The sequence below is a fragment of the Schistocerca nitens genome, chromosome 6 (assembly GCF_023898315.1).
Source record: "Schistocerca nitens isolate TAMUIC-IGC-003100 chromosome 6, iqSchNite1.1, whole genome shotgun sequence".
In the NCBI taxonomy this organism is placed as follows: Eukaryota; Metazoa; Arthropoda; class Insecta; order Orthoptera; family Acrididae; genus Schistocerca; species Schistocerca nitens.
In genome coordinates, this window is record NC_064619.1 from 247603263 (window position 1) to 247629071 (window position 25809).

The 25809-nt window shown below is 44.1% G+C and overlaps 1 protein-coding gene across 2 annotated transcripts in view; it reads right to left on the reverse strand.

Annotated features, from left to right (window-relative positions):
- The window catches only part of LOC126262967 (putative ferric-chelate reductase 1 homolog), a 359981-nt gene that overhangs the window by 23151 nt on the left and 311021 nt on the right, over positions 1-25809 (reverse strand). For both annotated transcript variants that reach the window (XM_049959917.1, XM_049959918.1), the window contains exons 8-10: positions 7798-8021; positions 7382-7625; positions 2452-2564 (exon numbers count right to left, since the gene is read on the reverse strand). In XM_049959917.1, the coding sequence (XP_049815874.1) occupies positions 2452-2564; positions 7382-7625; positions 7798-8021 (581 nt within the window). The remainder of the gene's footprint in view (positions 1-2451; positions 2565-7381; positions 7626-7797; positions 8022-25809) is intronic.

Sequence of the window (25809 nt, forward strand, 5' to 3'; positions counted from 1 at the left end):
CTCTCAGCCAGCAAAATCCGGGCATTCACAGAGGGTGGGATTATTGGTACCTTGGAACTCCAATGTTAGACACGTTACGGGGTCCCTTAGGAACATGGGTGCCAAGACAGGAAGAAAACCAATATGCACCCAGTGTGCATACTGAGTGGAGCCATTCCAGTCATGGAACAAGTTCTTCCAGATGCCATGAAGAGCACTGGATGCAGCCAACTGCAGGTGGTGGCTTATGTCAGTACCAATTACGTGTGTCAATTTGGATTGGAAGAGATTCTACCTGGTTTCAAGCAGCTAACATAAGTGGTAAAGGTTGTTAGTATTGCTTATGAGATGAAAAGCAGAGGTCACCATTTGTAGTATTGTCTACATGACCAATCATGGATCTCTGGTACAGAGCTGAGTGGAGGGTCTGAATCAGAGACCCTGACAATTCTGCAACTGCGTAGGCTGCATATTCTTCAATTTGCGCCATAGGGTGGCTGGGTTTCAGGTTCTGCTGACCCGGTCAGGAATCCCACTACACACAGGAAGTCGCTACATGGGTTGCAGGGGCTGTGTGGCATGGACTGGGTGGTTTTTTAGGTTACTGGATCTCAGGGAAACACAAAAAAGGCTTCAGTCTCAAAGTATGCAGGTCAAACTCAGTAACATAGAGGAACTATTGGTATAACAGTTGGAAATTGTTGTAGCTGTTTTGGGAAAGTATCGGAGCCCCAGGTGCTAAGAGAAAGCACGGATGCTCGAACCATTACAGGCAATGAAAGCTGGCCTAAAGGCGGAGATAAGTTCAGCTGAAATTTTTGCAAAGAACCTAACAGTGTTCTGAAAGGATAGGCTAAACACAGTTGGCAGTAGCATGGTTGTTGCTGGTAGAAATAGTTTACCTTTTATTGAAATTTAAGTAGATAGTTCCTCTGAGTTAGTGGGGGCAGAGGTTATTCTTGGCAACCGGTACAAAATTATAATTGGATCCTTTTACTGACCTCTCAACTCAGATGATGCAATTGCTGAAAGGTTCAAAGAAAACTTTAGTCTAATTTCAAACAAGTACCCAACTCATATAATTATAGTTGGTGGTGACTTCAGTTTACCCATGATAGACTGATGAAACTACATTTGTAAATCTGAAGGTATGCATAATACATCATACAAAATTGTGCTAAATGCATTCTCTGAAAATTATTTTGGGCAGTTAGTTCATGAGCCTACACGAATATTGAGCAGTTATGAAAACACAATTGAGCTCTTAGCAACAAATAATACTGCGCTAATAATGAGCATCAACACAGGGTTGCCTTAGCGAAATTGAATATTGTAATTTCCAAATTCTTCAAAAATAAATGAAAAAAGCACATAAAAATTCACTTAACACCTTCCTTGGAGACAATCTCCACTCCTTCCAGATTAACAATGTAAGTGTAGATCAGATGTGGCTTGAATTGAAAGAAATAGTATCAGCAGCAATTTAAAGATTTATATCATATAAATTAACAATTGATGGAGCTGATCCCCACTGGTACACAAAATGGGTCAGAACACTGTTACAGGACAATGAAAAAAGTGTGCCAAATTTAAGCGAATGCAAGATCTCCAAGACTGGTGATCTTTCGCAGAAGCTCAATACTTAGTGTGGACTTCAATGCAAGATGCATATAATAGTTTCCACAGTGGAACTTTGTCTTGAAACCTGCAGAAATTCCAAAGAGATCCTGGTTGTATGTAAAGTATACTAGCAGCAAGACATAATGTCACTATTTATGACAGTGCTGCCAGAGCAAAGTTACTAAACACAGCCTTCTGAAACTCTTTCACCAAAGAAGACTAAGCAAATACTCCAGAATTAAAAATCAAGAACAGCTGCCAACATTATTAACTTTAAGTAAATAGCCTCTGAGTAGTCCTGCAACTTAAATCACTTAATAAAATCAAGTCTTCCAGTCCAGATTGTATACCAATTAGGATTTTTCAGAGTATGCTGGTAAAATAACTCTATACTTAGCAACCATATACAACCATTTGCTCAACGAAACATCAGTACACAAGGATGGAAAGTTGCACAAGGCCACACCAACATACAAGAAAGGCAGTAGGAGTAATCCGCTAAATTCCAGGCCCATATCATTGAAGTCTATGTGCAGAAGGATTGTGGAACATATATTGTGTTCGAACATTACAAATTACCTCTAAGAGAATGGTCTATTGACACACAGTCAACAGATTTTGGACTTTCTAATGTTTGTTTAAGTATCACTAAACGTTTATAAAATACTACTACTGTCCACACCGCATTCGACAAATTGTTTATGATCAATAAATATGTTTATGTCTGGCAAAAATACCATATTTCAGGCCACATTACATAACTAGGTGTACGGTTTTTTGTCTCAAACTAATCACTTATCACTATAAAATCTGTGTTTTGATATAAAGAAAAGCCATCAAATCTGTACTTACAGAAAATACTAGGTGCATGACCACATGGAACACCACATATGACACTAGTATCCAGTCCAGCCATACAGGAAGTTCAGCCTTTCCCAGTTTTGCAGCAAAGAAAATTGTAACAACTGTAAATCAGAAAACAGACGCCAAAAAGTTAATTGATTTCATTTTTTCATTTTGCTTAGAAATTAACTGAATCAAGAAAAAAACTTTTAATGTAATTATCAATGTGAATCGCATAAACCCCCTGCCTCTATTGACAATATAGGGATAGGAATCTACAAGGGGGAGCATGAGGGAGTAGCATAGTACTGTGGTGCTCAAGTGTGCGTGTGCGTGTGTCCCACTCCTGCCTCTCAGTACTATACTACTCCCTCCTGCTCCCCTTGTAGATCCCTTTACTCTCAACATTGGGCAGGGGGGAGGGGTGTATGGGGGGAGGGGGGTATAGTGGGAGGGGGGGTAGTAGTGGGAGGGGGGGGGGTATAGTGGGAGGGGGGGGTATAGTGGGAGGGGGTGTATAGTGGGAGGGGGTGTATAGTGGGAGGGGGGGGTATAGTGGGAGGGGGGGGTATAGTGGGAGGGGGGGGTATAGTGGGAGGGGGGGGTATAGTGGGAGGGGGGGGTATAGTGGGAGGGGGGGGTATAGTGGGAGGGGGGGGGGGTATAGTGGGAGGGGGGGGTATAGTGGGAGGGGGGGGTATAGTGGGAGGGGGGGGGTATAGTGGGAGGGGGGGGTATAGTGGGAGGGGGGGGGTATAGTGGGAGGGGGGGGTATAGTGGGAGGGGGGGTATAGTGGGAGGGGGGGTATAGTGGGAGGGGGGGTATAGGGGGAGGGGGGGTATAGGGGGAGGGGGGGTATAGGGGGAGGGGGGGTATAGGGGGAGGGGGGGTATAGGGGGAGGGGGGTATAGGGGGAGGGGGGTATAGGGGGAGGGGGGTATAGGGGGAGGGGGGGTATAGGGGGAGGGGGGTATAGGGGGAGGGGGGGTATAGGGGGAGGGGGGTATAGGGGGAGGGGGGTATAGGGGGGAGGGGGGTATAGGGGGGAGGGGGGTATAGGGGGGAGGGGGGTATAGGGGGGAGGGGGGTATAGGGGGGAGGGGGGTATAGGGGGGAGGGGGGTATAGGGGGGAGGGGGGTATAGGGGGGAGGGGGGGTATAGGGGGAGGGGGGGTATAGGGGGGAGGGGGGTATAGGGGGGAGGGGGGTATAGGGGGAGGGGGGTATAGGGGGAGGGGGGTATAGGGGGAGGGGGGGTATAGGGGGAGGGGGGTATAGGGGGAGGGGGGTATAGGGGGAGGGGGGGTATAGGGGGGAAGACTAATGGATGAATGGAGTACATGATATGGACAATGACAGAAGTGAAAAGGAAAAAGATGTGACAGGGTGGTCGGGAACAAGTTAGTGAAGGAAACTTCCTGGCAGGTTAAACCTGTGTGCTGGACCGAGAGACTAACTTGGGAGCTTTGCCTTTTGCGGGTAAGTGCTCTGGTAGAATTAAAGCTGTGGGGACAGACCATGAGTCGTGTTTGGTTAGCTCAGTTCGTAGAGCACTTGCCCGCAAAAGGCAAAGGTCCCAAGTTCGAGTCTCAGTCCGACACACAGTTTTAACCTATCAGGAAGTTTCATATCAGTGTACACTCCACTGTAAAGTGAAAATCTCATTCTGGAAGTTAGTGAAGGTTTAGGCTGGGGATAGGGATTGCAGAAACAGCATATACTGGAGAGAATTCTCACCTGTATAGTTAAGACACACACGGGCTGGAAGGGAGTATCAAAATGGTATACACTGCAAAGCAAAATGGTATACACTGCGAAGCAGCTGCTAAAATGATCTGTGTACTAGTGCAGAGCATATTCACCAGCTGAATGGTCAATCACAATTTGGTGGAAGTCTTCACGTGAGTCTACAGTTGGTCGCCTTTCATGCCCACATAGAAAGCCGCGCAGGAATTGCAGCATAGCTGACATGTAACATGGCTTCTTTCATGAGTGACCATGCCCATTATAGGTTAGAAAATGTCTGTGACATGACTGCAGTAGGAGGTGGTGGGGTAAGATTATGGGACATGTCTTACACTTGGGTCATCCACAAAGGAATGGCCCATGGGCTGCAGGATTTTGAGCAGCATTAAAATAGGAATGGACAAGGATATTCTGTAGATTGAGTGGGTGGGTGGCAACACCCTACATTGGATGTGTAAATATAATTTGGGTAGAATATCTCTCCTCTCAGGATGCAAGAAGATGTAGTCTAAGCCCTGCTGAAGGATGTAGTTTAGCTTTCTCAAGGCCAGGGTGATACTGGGTGATCAGGAGTGTTGATTGGTGTTTGGTTAACAGGTTTATTGGTTTCAGAGGAGGAGATGGCAGGGGTAAGGTGGATAGGATGTTATCTGCGAATACAGGCTCAAGTAGAGTTATCGGTGTATTTTGCAGCTCTTGCTTTAAACTGCAAATGCAGCATTCATGGAGGAGAGGCTGGAAGGAAGAGTCTTTTTGACATGGAGTGGGTGACAGCTGTCATAATGGAGGTGCTGATGGTGGGTTGTTGCCCTTGATAAGAACAGATGTGTTTATGAAGCCATGTGAGAGGTGGAAAGCAACTCCTAGGAAGGTGGATCATCGAGTTGAGAAGGGCGAGGTGAAGCAGATTTGAGAGTAGGTGTTGAGGTTATGGAGGTCAACAAACTCTCCTGCTGAACAGGCCTCTGAAGGCCCAAGGGCACCGAATGACCACCTATCATCCTCAGCCGACAGGTGTCACTGTATGCGGATATGGAGGAGCATGTTGTCAGCACACTGCTGTGAAGCCATTGTCAGCCTGTGTGTCCAGAGTGCTATTTCTCAGTCAGTCAGCTCCTCAATTGGCCTCACAAGGGCTGAGTACATCTCTCTTGCCAACAGCATGCAGCAGACCAAGACAGTCACCCACTGAAGTTTTTGTCAAGCCCAATAGTGCTTAACTTCAGCGATATTACAGAAATCTGTGTTACCACTGCAGCAAGGCCATTGGCCGAGATCAACAGAGGCAGAGGTTTATTCTGTGAGAGCACTGTAGCCAGCCACAATGGGACAACAAGTAGAGAAACGTGAAGGGTTGGGTTTGTGGCATAAGTGAAAGGTAGAATGACAGGTGCTGGTGTGAAGAGGGACGTTGATTCAAGTGTCACACTTGAAAATGGACCTAAGGCCTCTACGAGCTGCTGGGGATCATACTCGTCTTGAGGGATGGGATCACGGTTCTAAGGTTGGTATTCAGAGGTCGACCCTTTGTCTGCAAGAAGGATGATAAGGCCTGGATTGGTTTTTATGCTGTGGATAGCTATGTGTTTCATAGAGATGGTTGACTCACTAGGGAGAGACTTATTAAAGGAAGGTGAGGCCATAGTAGAAGTGAAGAGTTCTCAAAAGATTATCATGACATGACTGGGTGGAAAGTGAGGAGGATCACTGTTGGAGGGACATCTGAGCTGTTTTAACCAAGGTTTTCTGTGGGGTGTTGGTCAGCTGTTGTCAGTCAGACATGTGGAGGAGGAATGTGGAGGAGGAATGTGTGTACTGCTGAGAATGAGTGAAGGAAAGAAGGTCTTTTACAAGCCCAGCATGGTTGAACTTGTGTATTGGGTTGAAAATGAGGCCTATTGAAAGTCTTTAGAATTTTGCAGGGATCAGAGTTGCAGCAGAAAGCTTGACAACAATATTATGGTATGGATGTTTAGGAGTAGTGTGTTTCATAAAGTATGCAGGAAGTTTCTGAGGATGGGGAAGGCAGCATAAGTCAGCAAGGCACAATTGGGAAGCTAAGAGGTGTTGACTGGGGGAGGCAGGGTGGAAAGCTCTTTATTGGCTAGAGGTAATCCCAAGCATGTGGGAGACTTGAGTAGCTGAGGCAGCTTCCTCAGATGGTACTGGAAATGCTATTCCAACTGTTTAACGGCAGGAGTTTCTATTGCAGCAATATGCTGCAGGAAGTTGTGATCACAGAGTAAAAGGATTTTGTGAAACAGAGGCTGTCGAGTATGTTTTGATCTTTCATAGGGCCAGATCAGTGACTGTGAGGGACTGATTGAACTGGGAAAGGTAAAGAATCTTGCACTAGGATAGGTGACGGGCTGAGATGGCAGTTTTAATGGTAAGTCCATTAGGAGGGGTACCATGTGTCTGACAAAGTAGTTTGAAGTAAAATTCTATGCATAACTTTTTAGAAACTGTAAGTTCATGTAAATTCGAGAATTATTATTTTACTCGTGATTGTTGTAATGCATAAATAATCAGGCACATGAGCCCATGTGGACAGTGTTGGTCATTTGCACCAATATACAGCAGAAATTTCATTATGCAGCCATTAATTTCCAGTGGTATGTAGATTTTTCCTCCATCTTCACTGCTAACAATTTCATTACTGGCGATTTTTTCAGCTGATGCATTCCCCCCCAGCACAGTTCTTTGAAAGAATACTAGAAACAAGAATAACCGTGTCAAAGATTTGAAGTCATGTTGGTCCATAAATGTGTCAATCACTCAGGAAAACAGATTTTCAGTACCTTGTCAGGAGCCATAAAAAAATTTAACAACAAATGTAGTTTAAGAGAAGCATGAAGGATTTATTAGTGGATGACTCCTCTTACTCCACTGATTAATTTTTTAATAGCGCCAGCTGATGTGTGTGAGTTTCTAATAATATAAAATAATGCATCTACTAGTACAATCTGATTTCTGGACCAATTCCGCGCAGTACACACACACACACACACACACACACACACACACACACACACACACACACACACACACCCCATTCTGCTGAAGTGTTATGAATTTAGCTTATTTCTAGTTGGTTCAGACACTTGGAAATAATCTCTTATGTTTTGAAGATACAGTATGTAGAGTACTATTATAATGTTTATATCTAATTTCCTTGGTCAGTATGCTTACTTGCTAAAATATGTGCAGAATTTCCAATGAACCAGTGAACCCAATTAAATACTGGTCGTCGTCTCGTTCCAGGGTGAGGCCTGAATGCTGCTCCTATTGGCTGTATAAAAGCTAAAATTGTTGTAATTGTGCCAAGAATTGCATGCGGATTGTCTTCTTGTGACCAGCCACGTAGTTCCACAAAGATTATGACGAAACCAGCGATGGTGAGGACCCACGTGGTGACCATCAACATGCGATGCCACTGGAAACAATTTCCAAATAAGTTTGAACTATAAAGTAATGGAAGTATCACATTTCAAAGTCTGTTTGTTTATTGCAGCCTTATTCTTTAGAAAATCAATAATTAAATATCTGGGAATAAAATAATCTTAAGCAAGATCTAAATACGCTGAGTTACACAGCAGCACACTTACTGCAAACCACAAGTCCTTTTTGCAGAGTTGTGTACCGACCCAAGTTTGTCTGAAATATCTCGCCAAGAGAATTCCAAGACTTGCCGTTCCTATCCATGCAGCTATCATGAATGCACCGTGGAGACGGAGCAACACTTTTGAAGCAGCAGTCCATCCCGTTACATCAGACAAGTATTTAGCAGATGATGTACTGACCTTAGCAGAGTGGATACCAATATTATTATCTGAAAATAAAAGTTATGTTCATTTCCTGCTAGTATAGAACTGCTTGTGGAAGTACAACCAATCATCAGACATACAAAATTTATGATAATGGAAAATATGTTGGATTAATGGTTGGCTGCAGAACCCACCAATTAAATCAGTTAAATAGAATGCAGACTGTTAGAAAATTTCACTTTTTGTCCAAAGATGATCTTCAGATGAGAGACAACAACACACACATTCAGACTTACACAAAAAGCCCAAGCATGCCCGCACATGGTCATTGCCTTTTTTATGCGCATGTGTAAAGCTGATAGTTTTCAATAGCCTACTTTTAAATGTGTGTGCCAGTCAACATCTTCTATCTGGTGATCAACAATATGTTCAGTTCATACTGCTATTATTATTCCATCCCAGATTTTCCATTGTTCAAGTAGACAGAAATATGTATATGACGTAAGGTGAGAAGCACAATTCAGACAAAAAGACTAACAACAATGCACGTTTTATATGAAGAGTGTCAAACAGTAGACAAACCCAGCCAGAAAAATCTAAAAATAGTTCAATGTATTTATTAAAAATTTTAAGCCACTAAGTTAGGCAGTAGAAAAACACATTCAAAAACCTGTGGAAAGTAAATTGTTAAAACTTATTTTTGTGGCCATTTGAAGTTAAAGAAATATTTGAATAGTCTCTTATTAAAATATATAGTTGAACATGAAAAAACTCTTCAGAAATATAAGGAATATTATGTGATTCTTCAATTTCTCCCAGCGTATTTCTTGCTCGAACAGTCCACAGCTGTACTGCCGCTGCATAGTGTCCAACGGGCACAATATTTCAGTGATCAGACATGTCACCATCGTCAGGTGCGCTGCCGAACTGAGCTGAGTGCAGGCGGCAGTCCTAAATCCCCTTCCCCACGAGGCGTTCTCTCCGCGGCCATGCGTTGGCAGTCGCTGAGAGGCTGGTGTCAGAGTCTATGGTGGCGTTGGTGTAACTGGCTCGTCTGCCCTGGTCGCTTGTTCGTTTTCATTGCTGAGCCTCTTTCTAATTAGGCTCAGTGCTGGTTCCCATGCCTTGCTGAGGCTGTAGCTGCAATCTCTGTTGAGTCCGTCCCTGGTATGAATTTTGATAGCCTCTCTAACGACGCTGTTCCAGTATTTAGATGTCTGTGCCAAGACCCTGGTATGTTGGTAGTTCATTTCATGATTTTCGGACAAACAGTGCTCTGCAATTGCCGACTTGTTGGGGAACATAAGTCGAGTGTGCCTCTGATGTTCTCAGCAACAATCTTTGATGGTGCGCACTGTCTGTCTAATGTAAGTCTTCCCACACTCTCAGGGAATCTGGTATCCGCAAACCTAGATCATCTGACACTTCCCAATAATGCTCGTGTTTTATTGGGTGGACAAAAGACAATTCCTACTCAGTGTTTCCCCAATATTAGTCTTATTTTCCCCAATAGTGCGCCAGTATACGGTATATAGGCGGTGGCTATCTCTTCCTCCGTGACTTCGTCCATCTCCGTACGCTGTACTGTAGAGGAGGGGCGGAGATCGTGTCTACTCTGAATGGCAGATACTAGACTGCTGCATGGAGGGTTGCGAGTTCAAAACTCACCTGCACTGTAAAATTTTAATTTCTATATTTGGTGTGAGTACATTCTAGAAGTATCCACAAATGTCAAGAATCATTGTACTGGAATGTTTTGTAGCTTTGCCAAGACCCTGGTATGTTGGTAGTTCATTTCATGATTTTCGGACAAACAGTGCAATGGCAGATACTAGACTGCTGCATGGAGGGTTGCGAGTTCAAAACTCACCTGCACTGTAAAATTTTAATTTCTATATTTGGTGTGAGTACATTCTAGAAGTATCCACAAATGTCAAGAATCATTGTACTGGAATGTTTTGTAGCTTTGCCAAGACCCTGGTATGTTGGTAGTTCATTTCATGATTTTCGGACAAACAGTGCTCTGCGCGCGCGCGCGCGCACACACACACACACACACACACACACACACACACACGTTATGGCCGGAGGCAGTTCGCTCCACGCTATTTTATGTGCAAGTGCTGAATAGACCTTCATTAAGTGAAGTTAGTGTTTGTCATTCATCTAATTACACCTTCCTCTACATGACATTATTCTGGTAGAGACACTGGGTATTGGAAGTTGTGATAGCGCACATTATCGACGACACGGTGGCTTCAATCAGGCCATGACAGAGCCGCTGTCGAGAAACCAGAGTTCGAGCCATATTCAGCAGTTCGCAATCTACCGGAGACAGAAGAAGAAGAGGACGTTACGATGACAGCAACTGCGTGCCACCACATGAGACATCCTTCCGGGTTCTCTGGTGACGATGGCCAAGATCCAAACAAGTGGCTGAAGGTATACGAGCGTATAGCCAAATTTAACAAATGGGACGACACTGAGTGTTTGGCTAATGTAATTTTCTACTTGGGGGGCACTGCCAAGCAGTGGTATAAGAACAATGAGGAGAAGTTCACAAGCTGGGAAGTATTCCAGGTAGAACTGCACAAGTATTTCGGTGACACACGACGACAGAAGTGCAAGGCTGAAGATACATTAAAGTGCAGGGCACAGCGTCCAGGAGAAACTACAGCATCCCACATTCAAGACGTATTTGAGCTGTGTAAAATAGTGGATCCTAGAATGAAGCAGGAAGATAAGGTTGCACATATCATGAATGGTGTTGCTGAGGACATGTATCAAGCCCTACTCCTGAAGGACGCTTCGACAGCAGGCGACTTCATAAAATGGTGCCAGTATATTGAGACAAGGCATCAAAATAGAATTACACACAAGAAGTTTGAACAGCTTCCAAATGTCAAATCGATGTCTGGGATGGATGAAGGAACCAATTTCACAAGTGTTCATCAGATAGTGAGAGAGGAAGTTCAGGAGGCACTTGGATTTCATGGTGAGCAAAAACCCGAGACACTTCAAGAGGTCATAAGGGAGGAAGTGGAACAGACATTGAACCCAATCTCTCATCCTTCATTTCCCTTTAAAACAATGAAAAAGTCGAGACCCAGGCGAAGTTATGTTCCTACAATGCCGCATGAGGAACCTGTTTGGGCACCAAGGACGACTGATGTTTGGAGGACCCAGGATAACCAACCAGTATTTTTCCACTGCAGACGACCGGGACATGTGGTGCGCTATTGTCGAGTAAGGCTGCATGTATTTGATGATGCCCGTGCCAAAAGACAGCAGACCAATCTCAGCAGACGCCAACTCTGGGACAACGAAGACAAATATGAAGATTTTGGTGCAGGATGATGTAAGTCACCATCGCTGCAAGCTGGCCACTGGAGAGGATGCTTCCCAACACTCCAATCAAGGTCTCCATCACCGTTTAGAAGCTCCAGCCAATCACCTAGCCACCACAACCTGGAAAACAAAATTGTGCCACCTTCCTTGCAGGTGAGGCCACCGAAGCGAAAAATCCTCCTCCATCGATCACTATGAAAATGATAGGAAACTATGTCGATATCCTCATGGATGGCCAACCAGACCAAGCCCTTGTGGACACTGTAGCATCATATTCAGTCATTTTGGAGAAGTACCGTCGCCAGTTGCAGAAAACCATATTCGTCGACAACAAAACATCTCTGCTGAAGGTGGCTAATGGGAAATATGTAAAACCTATAAAACCTGCAGGAAGATGTGTCATTCATGTGAGTAAGTAGCCATACACAGCCCTTAGAATTCATCATCTTACAAGAGTGTAGTCATGACGTCATTCTCAGATGGGACTTTTTGAGAGCTCCTCAAGCAATTATAGATTGTAGTTACTCAAAGGTTATGCTAGACTGTGGACAGAAAGATGTGCATCTGCATGTGTGGAGACTGTGTGTGCTGGACGAAGTAATCATTCCTGCAGTCAGCGCTACAAAGGTAGCTGTCATGTCATACCATGCATCAGCCCATGGATATTTTAGTGGAATGTAAGAGAACATACCACTGAAGAATAACTTGGTCATCCCAGCCTCTATAGTCTCATTTAAGAACGGATTCACTGAATTGTGGATAGCTAACTGTCGCCGAGAACCGCAGATCCTTTCAAGACACATGTGTGTAGTAAATGTTGAGCCGTTAATTGCAGAACAGCCGAGCATCAGACACCTCCCATGCAGAGTCTGTGGGCGAAATTAGTGCTACCACTACGAGACAAGATCTTCTAGCTTGACTATCACCACATCTCACTAAGGAACAACAGAAGAAGCTACTTGCCATTCTTCACGAGTTCTCTGAATGCTTCAATCCACAGGTGACAAGCAAATTAGACAAATCGACCGTGAAGCACCGGATTAGCACTGGAGACCATCAACCAATAAGGCAGAGAGCATACAGTGTGTCAGCAATGGAATGTTAAATAATTCGTGACGAGGTAGAGAAAATGATGAAGAATTACATCATTCAGCCTTCGCAGAGCCCATGGTCGTCACCAGTGGTTCTTGTCAGGAAGAAGGATGGCAGCTGGCGCTTTTGTGTTGATCACAGGAAGGTTAATAAGATAACTAAAAAGGATGTTTACCCCCTTTCCACAAATTGATGGTACACTCGATTGTCTGAAGGGGGCTAAGTTTTTCTCTACCATGGACATGTACTCGGGATACTGGCAAATTGAAGTAGATGAGGCGGATCGTGAGAAAACTGCATTCATCACCCCTGAGGGCTTGTATGAGTTTAAGGTAATGTAGTTTGGTTTGTCTAATGCACCAGCACCTTTTGAAAGGATGATAGGATGATGGATAATCTTCTACGTCACCGGAAGTGGACGATGTCTGTTATTTAGATGACATCATATTGTTCTCGGAGACATTTGATGAACACACAAAAAGACTGAGGGCTGTTCTTAAGTGTCTCCAACAAGCCGCACTGAAACTTAATCCAATAAAGTATCTCTTTGGAGCAAAAGAAATCAAAATACTTGGGTACCTTGTGTCAAACGAAGGTGTGTGGCCAGACCCATAAAAGATGAGAGCTATAACGGAATTTCCTATTCCTAAAATTATTAGAGATGTGAGAAGCTTCCTCAGATTACTTTCTGATTACCGTCGTTTTATCGAAGACCTTTGTATCGAAGCCAGGTCACTCCAAGAGTCGTTAAAAGCCAATGCTAAATTTATCTGTGGTGGTGCTCAACAAGATTATTTCGATGTGCTGTGAAAAGCTTTGACGACTGACCCTGTCCTTTATCTGTATGATGGGAGAGCACCTGAAGAACTACACACAGATTGCAGTGGGTATGGGATTGGTGCTGTTTCGGTGCAGATTTCAGATGGAAAAGACAAGTTTATAGCCTATGCTTCTAGGACACTTAAAAAAGCCCAGAGAAACTACTCAACTACAGAAAGAGAATGTCTTGCTGTGATCTGGGCCATGTGCAAATTTCGACACTATCTCTATGGAATGCCATTCATTCACAGTTGTTACAGACCATCATTCACTTTGTTGGCCGACAGGTCTTAAGGATCCAACAGGACGACATTCTAGGTGGGCACTATGTCTTCAAGAGTGTACAAAAGTGGAAGAAAACACCAAGATGCCGGCCGTGTCTCAAGAAACCATATGCAAGGCCATCAAGACTTTGATGAAGATAGTGACTGTCTCTCAGCACTCCAAGATCTCTCTACTGAGCAGAAGGAGGACGCCAAGATATCTCAAATTATGCTTGCCATAAATCCGGTCAGAGGATGTGAAAGGACAATTTAAGATTAATTAAGAAAAACTTTGATCTGTTTGGAAAGAGGTGGCTACCAGTGATTCCTAAACACATGGCTTAGATGTTCTACAGAAATTCCATGACACACCTGAGGCCGGGCATCTAGGATTTATTCAGACATACGATAGGTTCTGCAAGATATTTTTCTGGCCAGGTTTATCTAGGAGTGTCCGTCACTATGTGTTGCACTGTAGAGAGTGCCAGAGGAGAAAGGCAGTCCCTTAGAAACCACCTGGCTGACTCATACCACTTCCACCAGCTGAAACGCCTTTCCAGCGTGTTGGGATTGACCTCCTCAGATGATTTCCAACGTCTGCTAGTGTGGCAATAGATGGATTATTGTTTGCACTGATTATCTGACACACTATGCCATTACAAAAGCCGTTAAAACAGCCAAAGCATTCTAGGTGGCCAAATTCATCGCAGAAGACATTGTATTAAAACACGGTGCCCCCAAGGTCGTTAATTACGGAACGAGGGAAGTTTTTCAATTGAATCTTGTGACAGAGAGGAACCGTCAATGCAACATTACTCATAACACGACGAATACCTACCATCTGCAAACTAATGGTCTTACTGAATGCCTTAAGTCCTTGGCCAACATGCTATCAATGTTGAGCAGAGCAACTGGGATGAGATGCTACCTTTCACGACATTTGCCTTCAACACCGCCAAACAAAACACCACAGGATTTATGCCATTTTTCCTGGCGCATGGGCATGAGGAGAAGACGACGACGGACACTGTGTTTCTGTTACATCCTGATGACATGGATGACGACTACATCGGCCAGGTGTTAACCAGAGCTGATGAAACTCGGCAGTTAGCTAAACTCCGCATGCTGCAGGCTCAAGAAAACGATTGCTGAAGGTATGACACGAGCCACCACCCTGTTGTCTACTAGCATGGTGACAATCTCTGGATCTTCACTCCTGTTCAGAAGGTAGGTCTCTCTGAGAAGCTCCTCAGGCGATACTTTAGACCTTATAAGGTTGCAAGACAGTTGTCTGATGTTACTTGTGAAGTTGAAGATTTCGACCCCGACACAAGGCTACGAAAGATCAGAGATACGGTCCATGTCCTTCGAATGACGCCCTATAAGGATCCTGCATCCCAGGGTAAATTTGAAGCTCCAGTGACGCAACAAGCAAAAAGGCAATGTAGAACATAGCAGCAAGGGAAGTTCTAAGAAGATTACCGCCAGGGTGAACATCAGTCATTGGGAGTGGAGTATGCAGGACTAATGACTTGTTCCCAGACTAGGAGGAGGTAACACCAAGATGCTGTTCTCTTAAGGAGGGAGCAATGTCGCAGAAGAAGCCAATTAGCGCAGTCGCTGTAGTGTAGTGGTTATGATACTAGATTGTTGCATGGAGGTTCGCGAGTTAAAAAGTCACCTGAACTAAAGAAAAATTAATTTCTATATGCGATTTGAGTACATTCTAGAAGTATCCACAAATTGCAAGAATCATTGTACTGGAATGTTCTGTAGCTTTATATATACTGTATGTGTTCTGGCTGGAGGCAGTTTGCTCCGCACTCTTGTATGTGGAAGTACTGAATAAATCTTCATTAAGTGAAGTTAGCATTCGTCATTCATCTACTTACACCTTCCTCTACATGACAATATAGTGGAAGTCCATGGACACCTTCTGAAGACCAAATTGATGTAACAGTTGATTAACATTACTTTATTCTCAAAAGGGAACTCAAAGAAAAACGGGCTTTGAGTGTAGATACTTATGGAACTATACCACACAGTCAGATAAACCAGGAGCAGTGGGTGTCCCTGCACAAGATGTGATGGAGTAGAACACTATAAGCAATAGTTCTGTTCTGTGTGTTCGTGGCACCATGCAGAGTAAGATTATTCTCTGGCCACAAGTCTTCCATTTCCATGCACCCAAAAAAGCAGAGGGCAAAGTCATGGTGTTACACCTGATCTTGGGGCTTCATTCTTCTGAATGGTTGACCAGGGGGGAGACAAATCACAACAACAGAGCTTGAGCACTGGCAGCAAAAATTACGGCACACCCTGTTTAGTCGGGTATAGGTACAGCAACTTCAAAAACTGCCATGGGACTGGGTTGCTGCTCCTCCTCCTCCTCCTCCTCCTCCTCCTCCTCCTCCTCCTCCTCCTCCTCCTCCTCCTCCCCCACATGCACCATTTATTTGAAGGGTTTAGGGAAAGACAATGGTAACTGAGCCGTGCTCCATCTCACCTTGGGGCCATTGACAGGTTGGCGTCGTGTATTGGGATTTTCATCTCTCATTTTCTTAGTCTGTTCACTGGTGCTCACTTTGTCTGTCCATCAGTGGCAGCAGCAGTGCTTATCGATAGCAAATACTGTGGTACTATCTGTGGAGCGACCTCTAATATTTCTGGGTCATCTTGTGTCAGGAAGTTTGCTTAAGACGGAGGAGCAGTGAGGTCCGCACAGTGCCAGTACTCGCCAGGCCTGTGTGTATCTAGTGTGTTTGAATGAACAGTTATTTTAATGCTGTCTGCATACTGCATTTGTGGAGTGGTTCCTTCTGCCTTTCGGTGTTTTAAAAGCCGGATTCTGCAGACGCAGTGCTCTCTGTCGCTTCACCCTTGCCTGAATTATTCCATCATTTTACTGGTTATCAGATGTTAGGTGGATCTGGTAAGAGGGTTGGTCAGAGTTGCAAACTGCCCCAATGTGCGAGTTGCAAACTGCCCCAATGTGCGAGTTGCAAACTGCCCCAATGTGCGAGTTGCAAACTGCCCCAATGTGCGAGTTGCAAACTGCCCCAATGTGCGAGTTGCAAACTGCCCCAATGTGCGAGTTGCAAACTGCCCCAATGTGCGAGTTGCAAACTGCCCCAATGTGCGAGTTGCAAACTGCCCCAATGTGCGAGTTGCAAACTGCCCCAATGTGCGAGTTGCAAACTGCCCCAATGTGCGAGTTGCAAACTGCCCCAATGTGCGAGTTGCAAACTGCCCCAATGTGCGAGTTGCAAACTGCCCCAATGTGCGAGTTGCAAACTGCCCCAATGTGCGAGTTGCAAACTGCCCCAATGTGCGAGTTGCAAACTGCCCCAATGTGCGAGTTGCAAACTGCCCCAATGTGCGAGTTGCAAACTGCCCCAATGTGCGAGTTGCAAACTGCCCCAATGTGCGAGTTGCAAACTGCCCCAATGTGCGAGTTGCAAACTGCCCCAATGTGCGAGTTGCAAACTGCCCCAATGTGCGAGTTGCAAACTGCCCCAATGTGCGAGTTGCAAACTGCCCCAATGTGCGAGTTGCAAACTGCCCCAATGTGCGAGTTGCAAACTGCCCCAATGTGCGAGTTGCAAACTGCCCCAATGTGCGAGTTGCAAACTGCCCCAATGTGCGAGTTGCAAACTGCCCCAATGTGCGAGTTGCAAACTGCCCCAATGTGCGAGTTGCAAACTGCCCCAATGTGCGAGTTGCAAACTGCCCCAATGTGCGAGTTGCAAACTGCCCCAATGTGCGAGTTGCAAACTGCCCCAATGTGCGAGTTGCAAACTGCCCCAATGTGCGAGTTGCAAACTGCCCCAATGTGCGAGTTGCAAACTGCCCCAATGTGCGAGTTGCAAACTGCCCCAATGTGCGAGTTGCAAACTGCCCCAATGTGCGAGTTGCAAACTGCCCCAATGTGCGAGTTGCAAACTGCCCCAATGTGCGAGTTGCAAACTGCCCCAATGTGCGAGTTGCAAACTGCCCCAATGTGCGAGTTGCAAACTGCCCCAATGTGCGAGTTGCAAACTGCCCCAATGTGCGAGTTGCAAACTGCCCCAATGTGCGAGTTGCAAACTGCCCCAATGTGCGAGTTGCAAACTGCCCCAATGTGCGAGTTGCAAACTGCCCCAATGTGCGAGTTGCAAACTGCCCCAATGTGCGAGTTGCAAACTGCCCCAATGTGCGAGTTGCAAACTGCCCCAATGTGCGAGTTGCAAACTGCCCCAATGTGCGAGTTGCAAACTGCCCCAATGTGCGAGTTGCAAACTGCCCCAATGTGCGAGTTGCAAACTGCCCCAATGTGCGAGTTGCAAACTGCCCCAATGTGCGAGTTGCAAACTGCCCCAATGTGCGAGTTGCAAACTGCCCCAATGTGCGAGTTGCAAACTGCCCCAATGTGCGAGTTGCAAACTGCCCCAATGTGCGAGTTGCAAACTGCCCCAATGTGCGAGTTGCAAACTGCCCCAATGTGCGAGTTGCAAACTGCCCCAATGTGCGAGTTGCAAACTGCCCCAATGTGCGAGTTGCAAACTGCCCCAATGTGCGAGTTGCAAACTGCCCCAATGTGCGAGTTGCAAACTGCCCCAATGTGCGAGTTGCAAACTGCCCCAATGTGCGAGTTGCAAACTGCCCCAATGTGCGAGTTGCAAACTGCCCCAATGTGCGAGTTGCAAACTGCCCCAATGTGCGAGTTGCAAACTGCCCCAATGTGCGAGTTGCAAACTGCCCCAATGTGCGAGTTGCAAACTGCCCCAATGTGCGAGTTGCAAACTGCCCCAATGTGCGAGTTGCAAACTGCCCCAATGTGCGAGTTGCAAACTGCCCCAATGTGCGAGTTGCAAACTGCCCCAATGTGCGAGTTGCAAACTGCCCCAATGTGCGAGTTGCAAACTGCCCCAATGTGCGAGTTGCAAACTGCCCCAATGTGCGAGTTGCAAACTGCCCCAATGTGCGAGTTGCAAACTGCCCCAATGTGCGAGTTGCAAACTGCCCCAATGTGCGAGTTGCAAACTGCCCCAATGTGCGAGTTGCAAACTGCCCCAATGTGCGAGTTGCAAACTGCCCCAATGTGCGAGTTGCAAACTGCCCCAATGTGCGAGTTGCAAACTGCCCCAATGTGCGAGTTGCAAACTGCCCCAATGTGCGAGTTGCAAACTGCCCCAATGTGCGAGTTGCAAACTGCCCCAATGTGCGAGTTGCAAACTGCCCCAATGTGCGAGTTGCAAACTGCCCCAATGTGCGAGTTGCAAACTGCCCCTAGTGCGAGTTGCAAACTGCCCCTAGTGCGAGTTGCAAACTGCCCCTAGTGCGAGTTGCAAACTGCCCCTAGTGCGAGTTGCAAACTGCCCCTAGTGCGAGTTGCAAACTGCCCCTAGTGCGAGTTGCAAACTGCCCCTAGTGCGAGTTGCCATCCTGTTACTTGAGCATAAAACTTCGCTGCCTGTCTCACTGCTTACACAGCTGTAGGGACTTTCCTCAGGTCGATCCTTGGAGCACTGTCTGTGGAGCACTCCCTTCTTCATTTGGTCCGATTGTGTCAACTGTTTAAATTATTCCTATCGCTTGTGGCCTTCGGCCGATAAATAATTTGAATTCTCCTTAATAAGGCCTTCAGCTGTCAGTGTAGTTTGTGTTACAGTCCTTTTTTTTAAAAAAAATATTGTTTTAAAAAATTATTTCCTTAAATAAATTATGTGTTTACTGTGCAACCAACAGTAACCGATTAGGATCTGTCCACACCTTTTCCTGCCTTCCCTAAGTTCCACGTATCAGTACCCATCAAATTTGAAATTTTCAAACCAAGTACAGTAAGACAATGGTATACATGATCTACACCAGGAAGTGTAACGAGTTCATCTTATTGATGACAGATGGCAGGATAACAAACAATGTTTATTTGTTTCTGTGGGAATCCACATACACTGGTGAGAAACAATGGTAACGCATAAATTCAAAATGGAGGCAGCAGCAGACTGCAGTGAGGGAAGTTTGTTTTGATGATGACATTAATGATCCAGATTTCAATTTAAATGAGGAGATGGAAAATTCTACTTATATTAATTCTACTACAAGTCAAGTCAGTTTTGTTTCCCACATCATGTTGTTGTTTGCTGGTTACCATTGTCTTTATGCTAGCTAGTTAGGCTACATATTTTATTTCCATATTCAACTTTTTTACAAGATCTTTATACAAAGATAAAGTCAACACGTTTTTTACTATGTTCACCACAGCTAGGGAGGCAATATCTATCGTATCCCTAGTGAATTTAAACCTTCCTAACCCTGTACACCAACAGTCACTTCATGAAAAATCAATACACATCACCAAGTGACAAACAGCATACTGATATCTTAACATTAAACACTGCACACACTGGTTGCTTACGGCACCATATTTTAACCTGGTGGCAGGAAGTGGAACTATTAGCTTTTCAGCACACACTGCAAATACCTTGATTTATGAACATACCTACAATGTTTCTGCATCCTTATGCAGTCTGCACTGTAGCACTCTGAATGCCTACAGTTTAATTATAATCAAGCCGTGTTCGAGTAAATTTTCACAGAATAATGGCAAAGGATTTTTATGATCACTCTTTGCATTATCCTCAACAAATAGCTAATGATATCCTACACATGCAAAAAGGTGAATAGAAAATACTAGATTTCTCTCAAACTTTTCATTCCCTGGTAATGTATTTTGCCTATGTTTGTACCAACAAGTACCAATAATATGCAGCTGCCTGTCACGATTTTCGAGGCTGACAGTCAGAAACCCAAATTCCAAACTCAGTTAAGAATACTTTGTTGGATACCATAATGACAAGCATTCATTACAGTTAGTCTACTATTTTACAAGAGAAGAAAATTGTTGCTATTTCGACTACTTTATCAATACCTAGCTGCAAACTGATTTTTCCCTTCTTAAACACTCTTTAAAACTATTATATTGCATATAGTGGGACAGTAAATCAAATACTAAAACAGAAGTGTACTAAGCAACTGTAACAATCAATTTTTCATTAAGCTCTGACATAAAAAAACCCACACAAATTGGTCAATGGAAAATCCAGGATGGAATTTAACAATATTATGAGAAAGAAAGTTGTTACTCATCATATAGCGGAGATGCTGAGTCACAGATACACACAACAAAAGGACTCTCAGAATTGAAGCTTTCCACCATTGGCCTTCGTCAACAACAACAACAACAACAACAACAACAAAACACTCACATCACACGCAGCTGAAACCACGCTGCTAGCAGCTGCACCAGTGCATAATTGGAGCGGCAGCTGGGTGGGGGTAAGGAGGAAGTTGGGGCAGGGAGGGGAGGAATATTATGGTGGGGGTGGCCAACACTAAAATACCGCAGGTTAGACAGAGGGCAGAGGAAAGGTGTGGAGGGGGGGGGGGGGGAGGATAGTGGAAAAGGAGAGGAATAAAAAGACCAGGCGTGGTGGTGGAATGACAGCTGTGTAGTGCTGGAATGGGGACAAAGAAGGGTCTGGATGGGTGAGGACAGTGACTAATAAAGGTTGAGGCCAGGAGGGTTACAGGAATGTAGCACACATTGCAATTGCAGGGAAAGTTTCCAGGATATCACGTTGGCAGTGTGTTCAGCAACAGGGTGGTCCACTTGTTTCTTGGCCACAGTTTGTCAGTGGCCATTCATGTGGACAGACAGCTGGTTGGCTGTCACGCCTATGTAGAATGCAGCACAGTGGTTGCAGCTTAGCTTGTAGACCACATTACTGGTTTCACAGGTAGCCCTGCCTTAGATGGGATAGGTGATGTGAGTGACCGTACTGCAGTATGTTGTGGTGGGATGATGTAAGGGACAGGTCTTTCATCTAGGTCTATTACGGGGGCATGAGCCATTTGGTAAGGAGTTTGTAGCAGGGGTTGCACAAGGATGGTTGAGTATATTGTGTAGGTTCAGTGGATGGCGGAATACCACTGTGGGATGGGTGGGAAGGATAGTGGCAGAACATTTCTCATTTCAGGCTTCACCTGGTCCTACTCAACCCAACGAGCCACCTTCCTAGATGTAGATCTCCACCTCAAAGATGGCTACACCAGTACTGACCACGAGCAATACCTCCACTTTGACAACTGCCATCTGTTCCATACCAAAAATCCCCTTCCGTACAGCCTAACCACTCGTGGTCGTCACATCTGCAGTGACGAGCTGTCCCTCTCGAAATATACAGGGTCTGACTGAAGCCTTCACCGACTAATTATCCTCCCAACCTAGTACAAAACAAATCTCCAGTGCCTTATCTTTCCAGACCCCCACCACCTCCCAAAGTCCCACCATCCGGTCACAAAGGAGTATTCCCCTTGTAACTTAGAACCATCCAGGGCTGGAGCAACTGAATTACATCCTCCACCAGGTTTTTGATTACCCCTCCCACAGTGGTATTCCACTATCCACCAAACCTACACAATATACTCTTCCATCCTTACACCACCCCTGCTCCCAACCCTTTACCTTTTGGCTCATATCCCTGTAACAGACCTAGATGCAAGACCTGTCCCATACATCCCACCACCACCACCACCACCACCACCACCACCACCACCACCACCACCTACTCCAAACTGGTCACCAATTGTGAAAGTCATTTTGTTGTTCTTATCTGCAACTCAGCATCTCAGCTATATGGTAAGTAGCAACTTTCCTTCTCAAAATATCAAATTGGAAAACTATACAAATTGAATACAAATGGTAATCTCATATCCAGTATCTATTAAACTTCCTGGCAGTTGTGTGAGACCTGGGTTGAAGACCCCAATCTGGCACACCATTTTAATCTGCCCGTAAGTTCCAAACCAGCATCCAGTCCACTGCAGACTGCAGGATTCATTTCACTGTATCTTTCATGAAAGTTTCAGTAATGACAGAGACAGCTAGCTAAAAATGGGAGAAATATCTACAACTCATCTTCTATAATTAATAAGCCAAGTTGCATTAGCGAGAGAACCACGGATTATTATTAAATGCAACATTCTGTGTGTCAAGAGTCAAAATTGAGGTCAAATTCAGTCTGCTGTTTGGAAGAAGTAAAAGAAAATTCAATCTTTATTCCGTTAAAAATTTCAGATCCATTCATAATACAGGGTGGCATACAGAATACATCCCCATCTGTCTTGTACAGAATTTGTGGGTCCTATTAGATAACCCATTAGGCATCTCAACAGCAGTAGAGCTTGGTGAAACAAATTCACAATACCATCACTAGGAGACTAGCATTTACAATGTGGCTGACAATTGCTCAGAAACAATGCAGCAGTGATTAGCAGTTGTATTACTTTTTCACAAAACAATAAATCCTTTTACAACTCTGAGGCAGTTTTGGCAACTGTTTTACACACTGTAGACCTCTTTCAAGAAATTCATGCACAGGCTGTATGAAACACCAATAGTGGAAGCTAAATGTCCTTGGCAAAAGTCTGTTCATCGACCAGCAAATATTGACACTGTTGGCCGAGTACACCAACCCTGGTCAAAAAGCATGATAACCAAGGTCCCGCAATCATGGTTAAAACTAAATCTTGTTTAAAATGTTTCTGCAGTGCACCAATGTTAATCGCTGGTCAGCAAACCGTCATCAGCCAACCGTGCATTTGACCACGGTAAACTCTGTACATTGCAATGGAACATGTGCTGGCGACACAAAGATGTTAGTAAACATGAAATTGCACAGATAATCACTGGTGTCACAGTCTCTCTTTAATGTGTTTTCCGTCGACAAGCAGAAGTGTGTATACATACATCGGGACCTATTTCTGACCCCCCCCCCCATTTTTTTGTTGGAGAATGATGTGGAATAAAAGAAGAACACTGAATTTCTCAAAGTACGAGATAGATGTACTTCTTTAACTGGTGGGTGAAAAAAATAGGCAATGTGGTCTCATGTGGAGGAGCAATTTAATTCTACTCCTGGTAACTTTACTCACAAAATAATAACTTTTCTAGCTTCATTGTAAGCGTAGGATGTGGCACACACTGGCTTTTAGTTTGAAATTTGAAAGTGTTATTGGTGTACCACTGAAATACATGATAGGGTTATGTACATTTACGGTTGGAATTTTTTTGTTAGTTTTAAATTTAAAATCCAATGCTGTGCTACTATTAACTAAAAATTATGTGACTAACGGAAACTTTGTTGTTGAGAATTGCGAACATATGTTTCTCAGATAGCCCTGTGCCATTTCTTCATATATGCCTATACCACTTTCTTTTTAATGAACTATTATGTAAACAACAGCCATATATAGATCTTAGATTTTTATTGCAGTCATAATTTAAGAGCCTCAGAATGCAAAATGGACTTATAAAAGTAAATAATATAAGAATTAATTTCTGGTACTGCAAACTACAACATTTAGTTAATTTCAGGTGTGACAAAAAGATTCTGTGATACGCTGAAAACCTGTTGTGAAAACATGAGAAGGAAACTTCAGAAAGGCCTTGCAGAAGAGAAGATGGAAGTATATAAAACAAGCGGGGGGGGGGACACACACAAAAAAAACCAAGACCCATGATCGGGCTGAACTGTTAGAAATTGTTGGTTCCTCAATGAAACCCTTAACAAATGCATACAATTCCGATGCACAGTTTAGTATGATTGTGGATGTTGTTAATATGGAGTGCAGTGCAGTGAGAACACGCCACCTGCTTCAGTTGTCGAGTTAGCAAACTGCACACAACCTAGCACTTCCCACACACATGACGTAATACAAAGTAAAGAGACATCATCAAACAATGTTCTGGTGGATGTCACCTAGCTGCAGTCTGTTTCGCAGTCTCCTGATCCACCCAAAGAAAACATTTTCATGCCAAAAAATACATGGCATCCTCGCAGGATGCCTGCAAAACCAGGGCCATCAGGTTCAGGAACAATAATCGAAAATGTGTGCAAGAAGAGAGTGGAAGTACTGGAGGCCCAATTACACATGATGAAGGCAGAACATAAGAAGGAGCTGAGGATTAAAAATTTAAAGATTCCGGCCCTAAAAGGAAAACTAAAATACTGGAAGAAGTTTTCCTGCGACAGTGAATTTTTGTAATTTTTTCTGTTGTGTAATATTCTGTCTAATGTATTAAAAAGTTGTCTCACAGTTCAAATTCTCTCTCTCTCTCTCTCTCTCTCTCTCTCTCTCTCTCTCTCTCTCTCTCTGTGTGTGTGTGTGTGTGTGTGTGTGTGTGTGTGTGTGTGTGTGTGTGTGTGTGTGTGTCTTGTTAGTGATGACTGCTGCTATTCTAATTGTTGTCTGTCTAATATCTGCTTACAGCTTATTTAGACTGGACTAAGTTTCATCCAATCACTTAAAATTAGAATTACTTCATAAATAAAAATAGGTTAGCAACACTGCAGTTTACATAAGTAAGCTACATGTCAGTTGCAGGCCTGTAGCCATAATATCAGGTGCCAATTTCTACTTAATTGACTTAACAATGAGGTAGACTGTTAATGAATCAAAATAATAGTAATAAAGCATCCTTGTTACTCTAACTTTGAAATGAACATATGTACTCTTAACAGTTATATGCATGAGGCCCAATGTAATTGTGTTTTGCACTATTTACACCAGAAATATCCTAATATATTAAATTATGAGGGGAAAGAGCTCCAAACCATAACTATGTGCGCCATTTCCCTAGCAATACTTTTCACCTGGTAATGTTTATAATGGGAACCTATAACTTTTATGACAATACAATTTGTAGAGAGGCATTTTGAGAAATACATTGCTGTGATGGGCACTCTTTTCTGCAAAAATAAATATAGCATATATAGCTTCCATAGCTATACTCTGCACCTGGTAATGTGTATGGTGGAAACCTGGAACATTTATCACAACAGTATTTGTAGACAGGCATACATTGCTAATATGGGCACTCTTTTCTGCAATAGTGTGATTAGCATTGTGTGGCTTTTCTAGCAATGGCCTGCATCTGTTAATGTTTATAATGGCAACCTACAGCTTTTATCACAACAGAATTTGTAGCAAGATATTTTCAGTAATGCATTCCAATGATGGGGGAACTGTATTCTGCTGTAGTAATCCTAGCATGTGTGGCTTTCTTAGCAATACTCTGCGCCTGCTAATGTTTATGATGGCAACCCATAACTTCTGCCACAACTGTATTTGTAGTGAGGCAGTTTTCAGTGGCACTATGCTGTGACAAGGAATTCCCCTCTGCAAAGGTGAGCATTAAATACACGAAAAAACTGCATCGACATCAGTGAGAGTGAGGGAGGGAGTTTTCCTTTGTAATAACAAAGTATTACACTTTTTACAGACAACC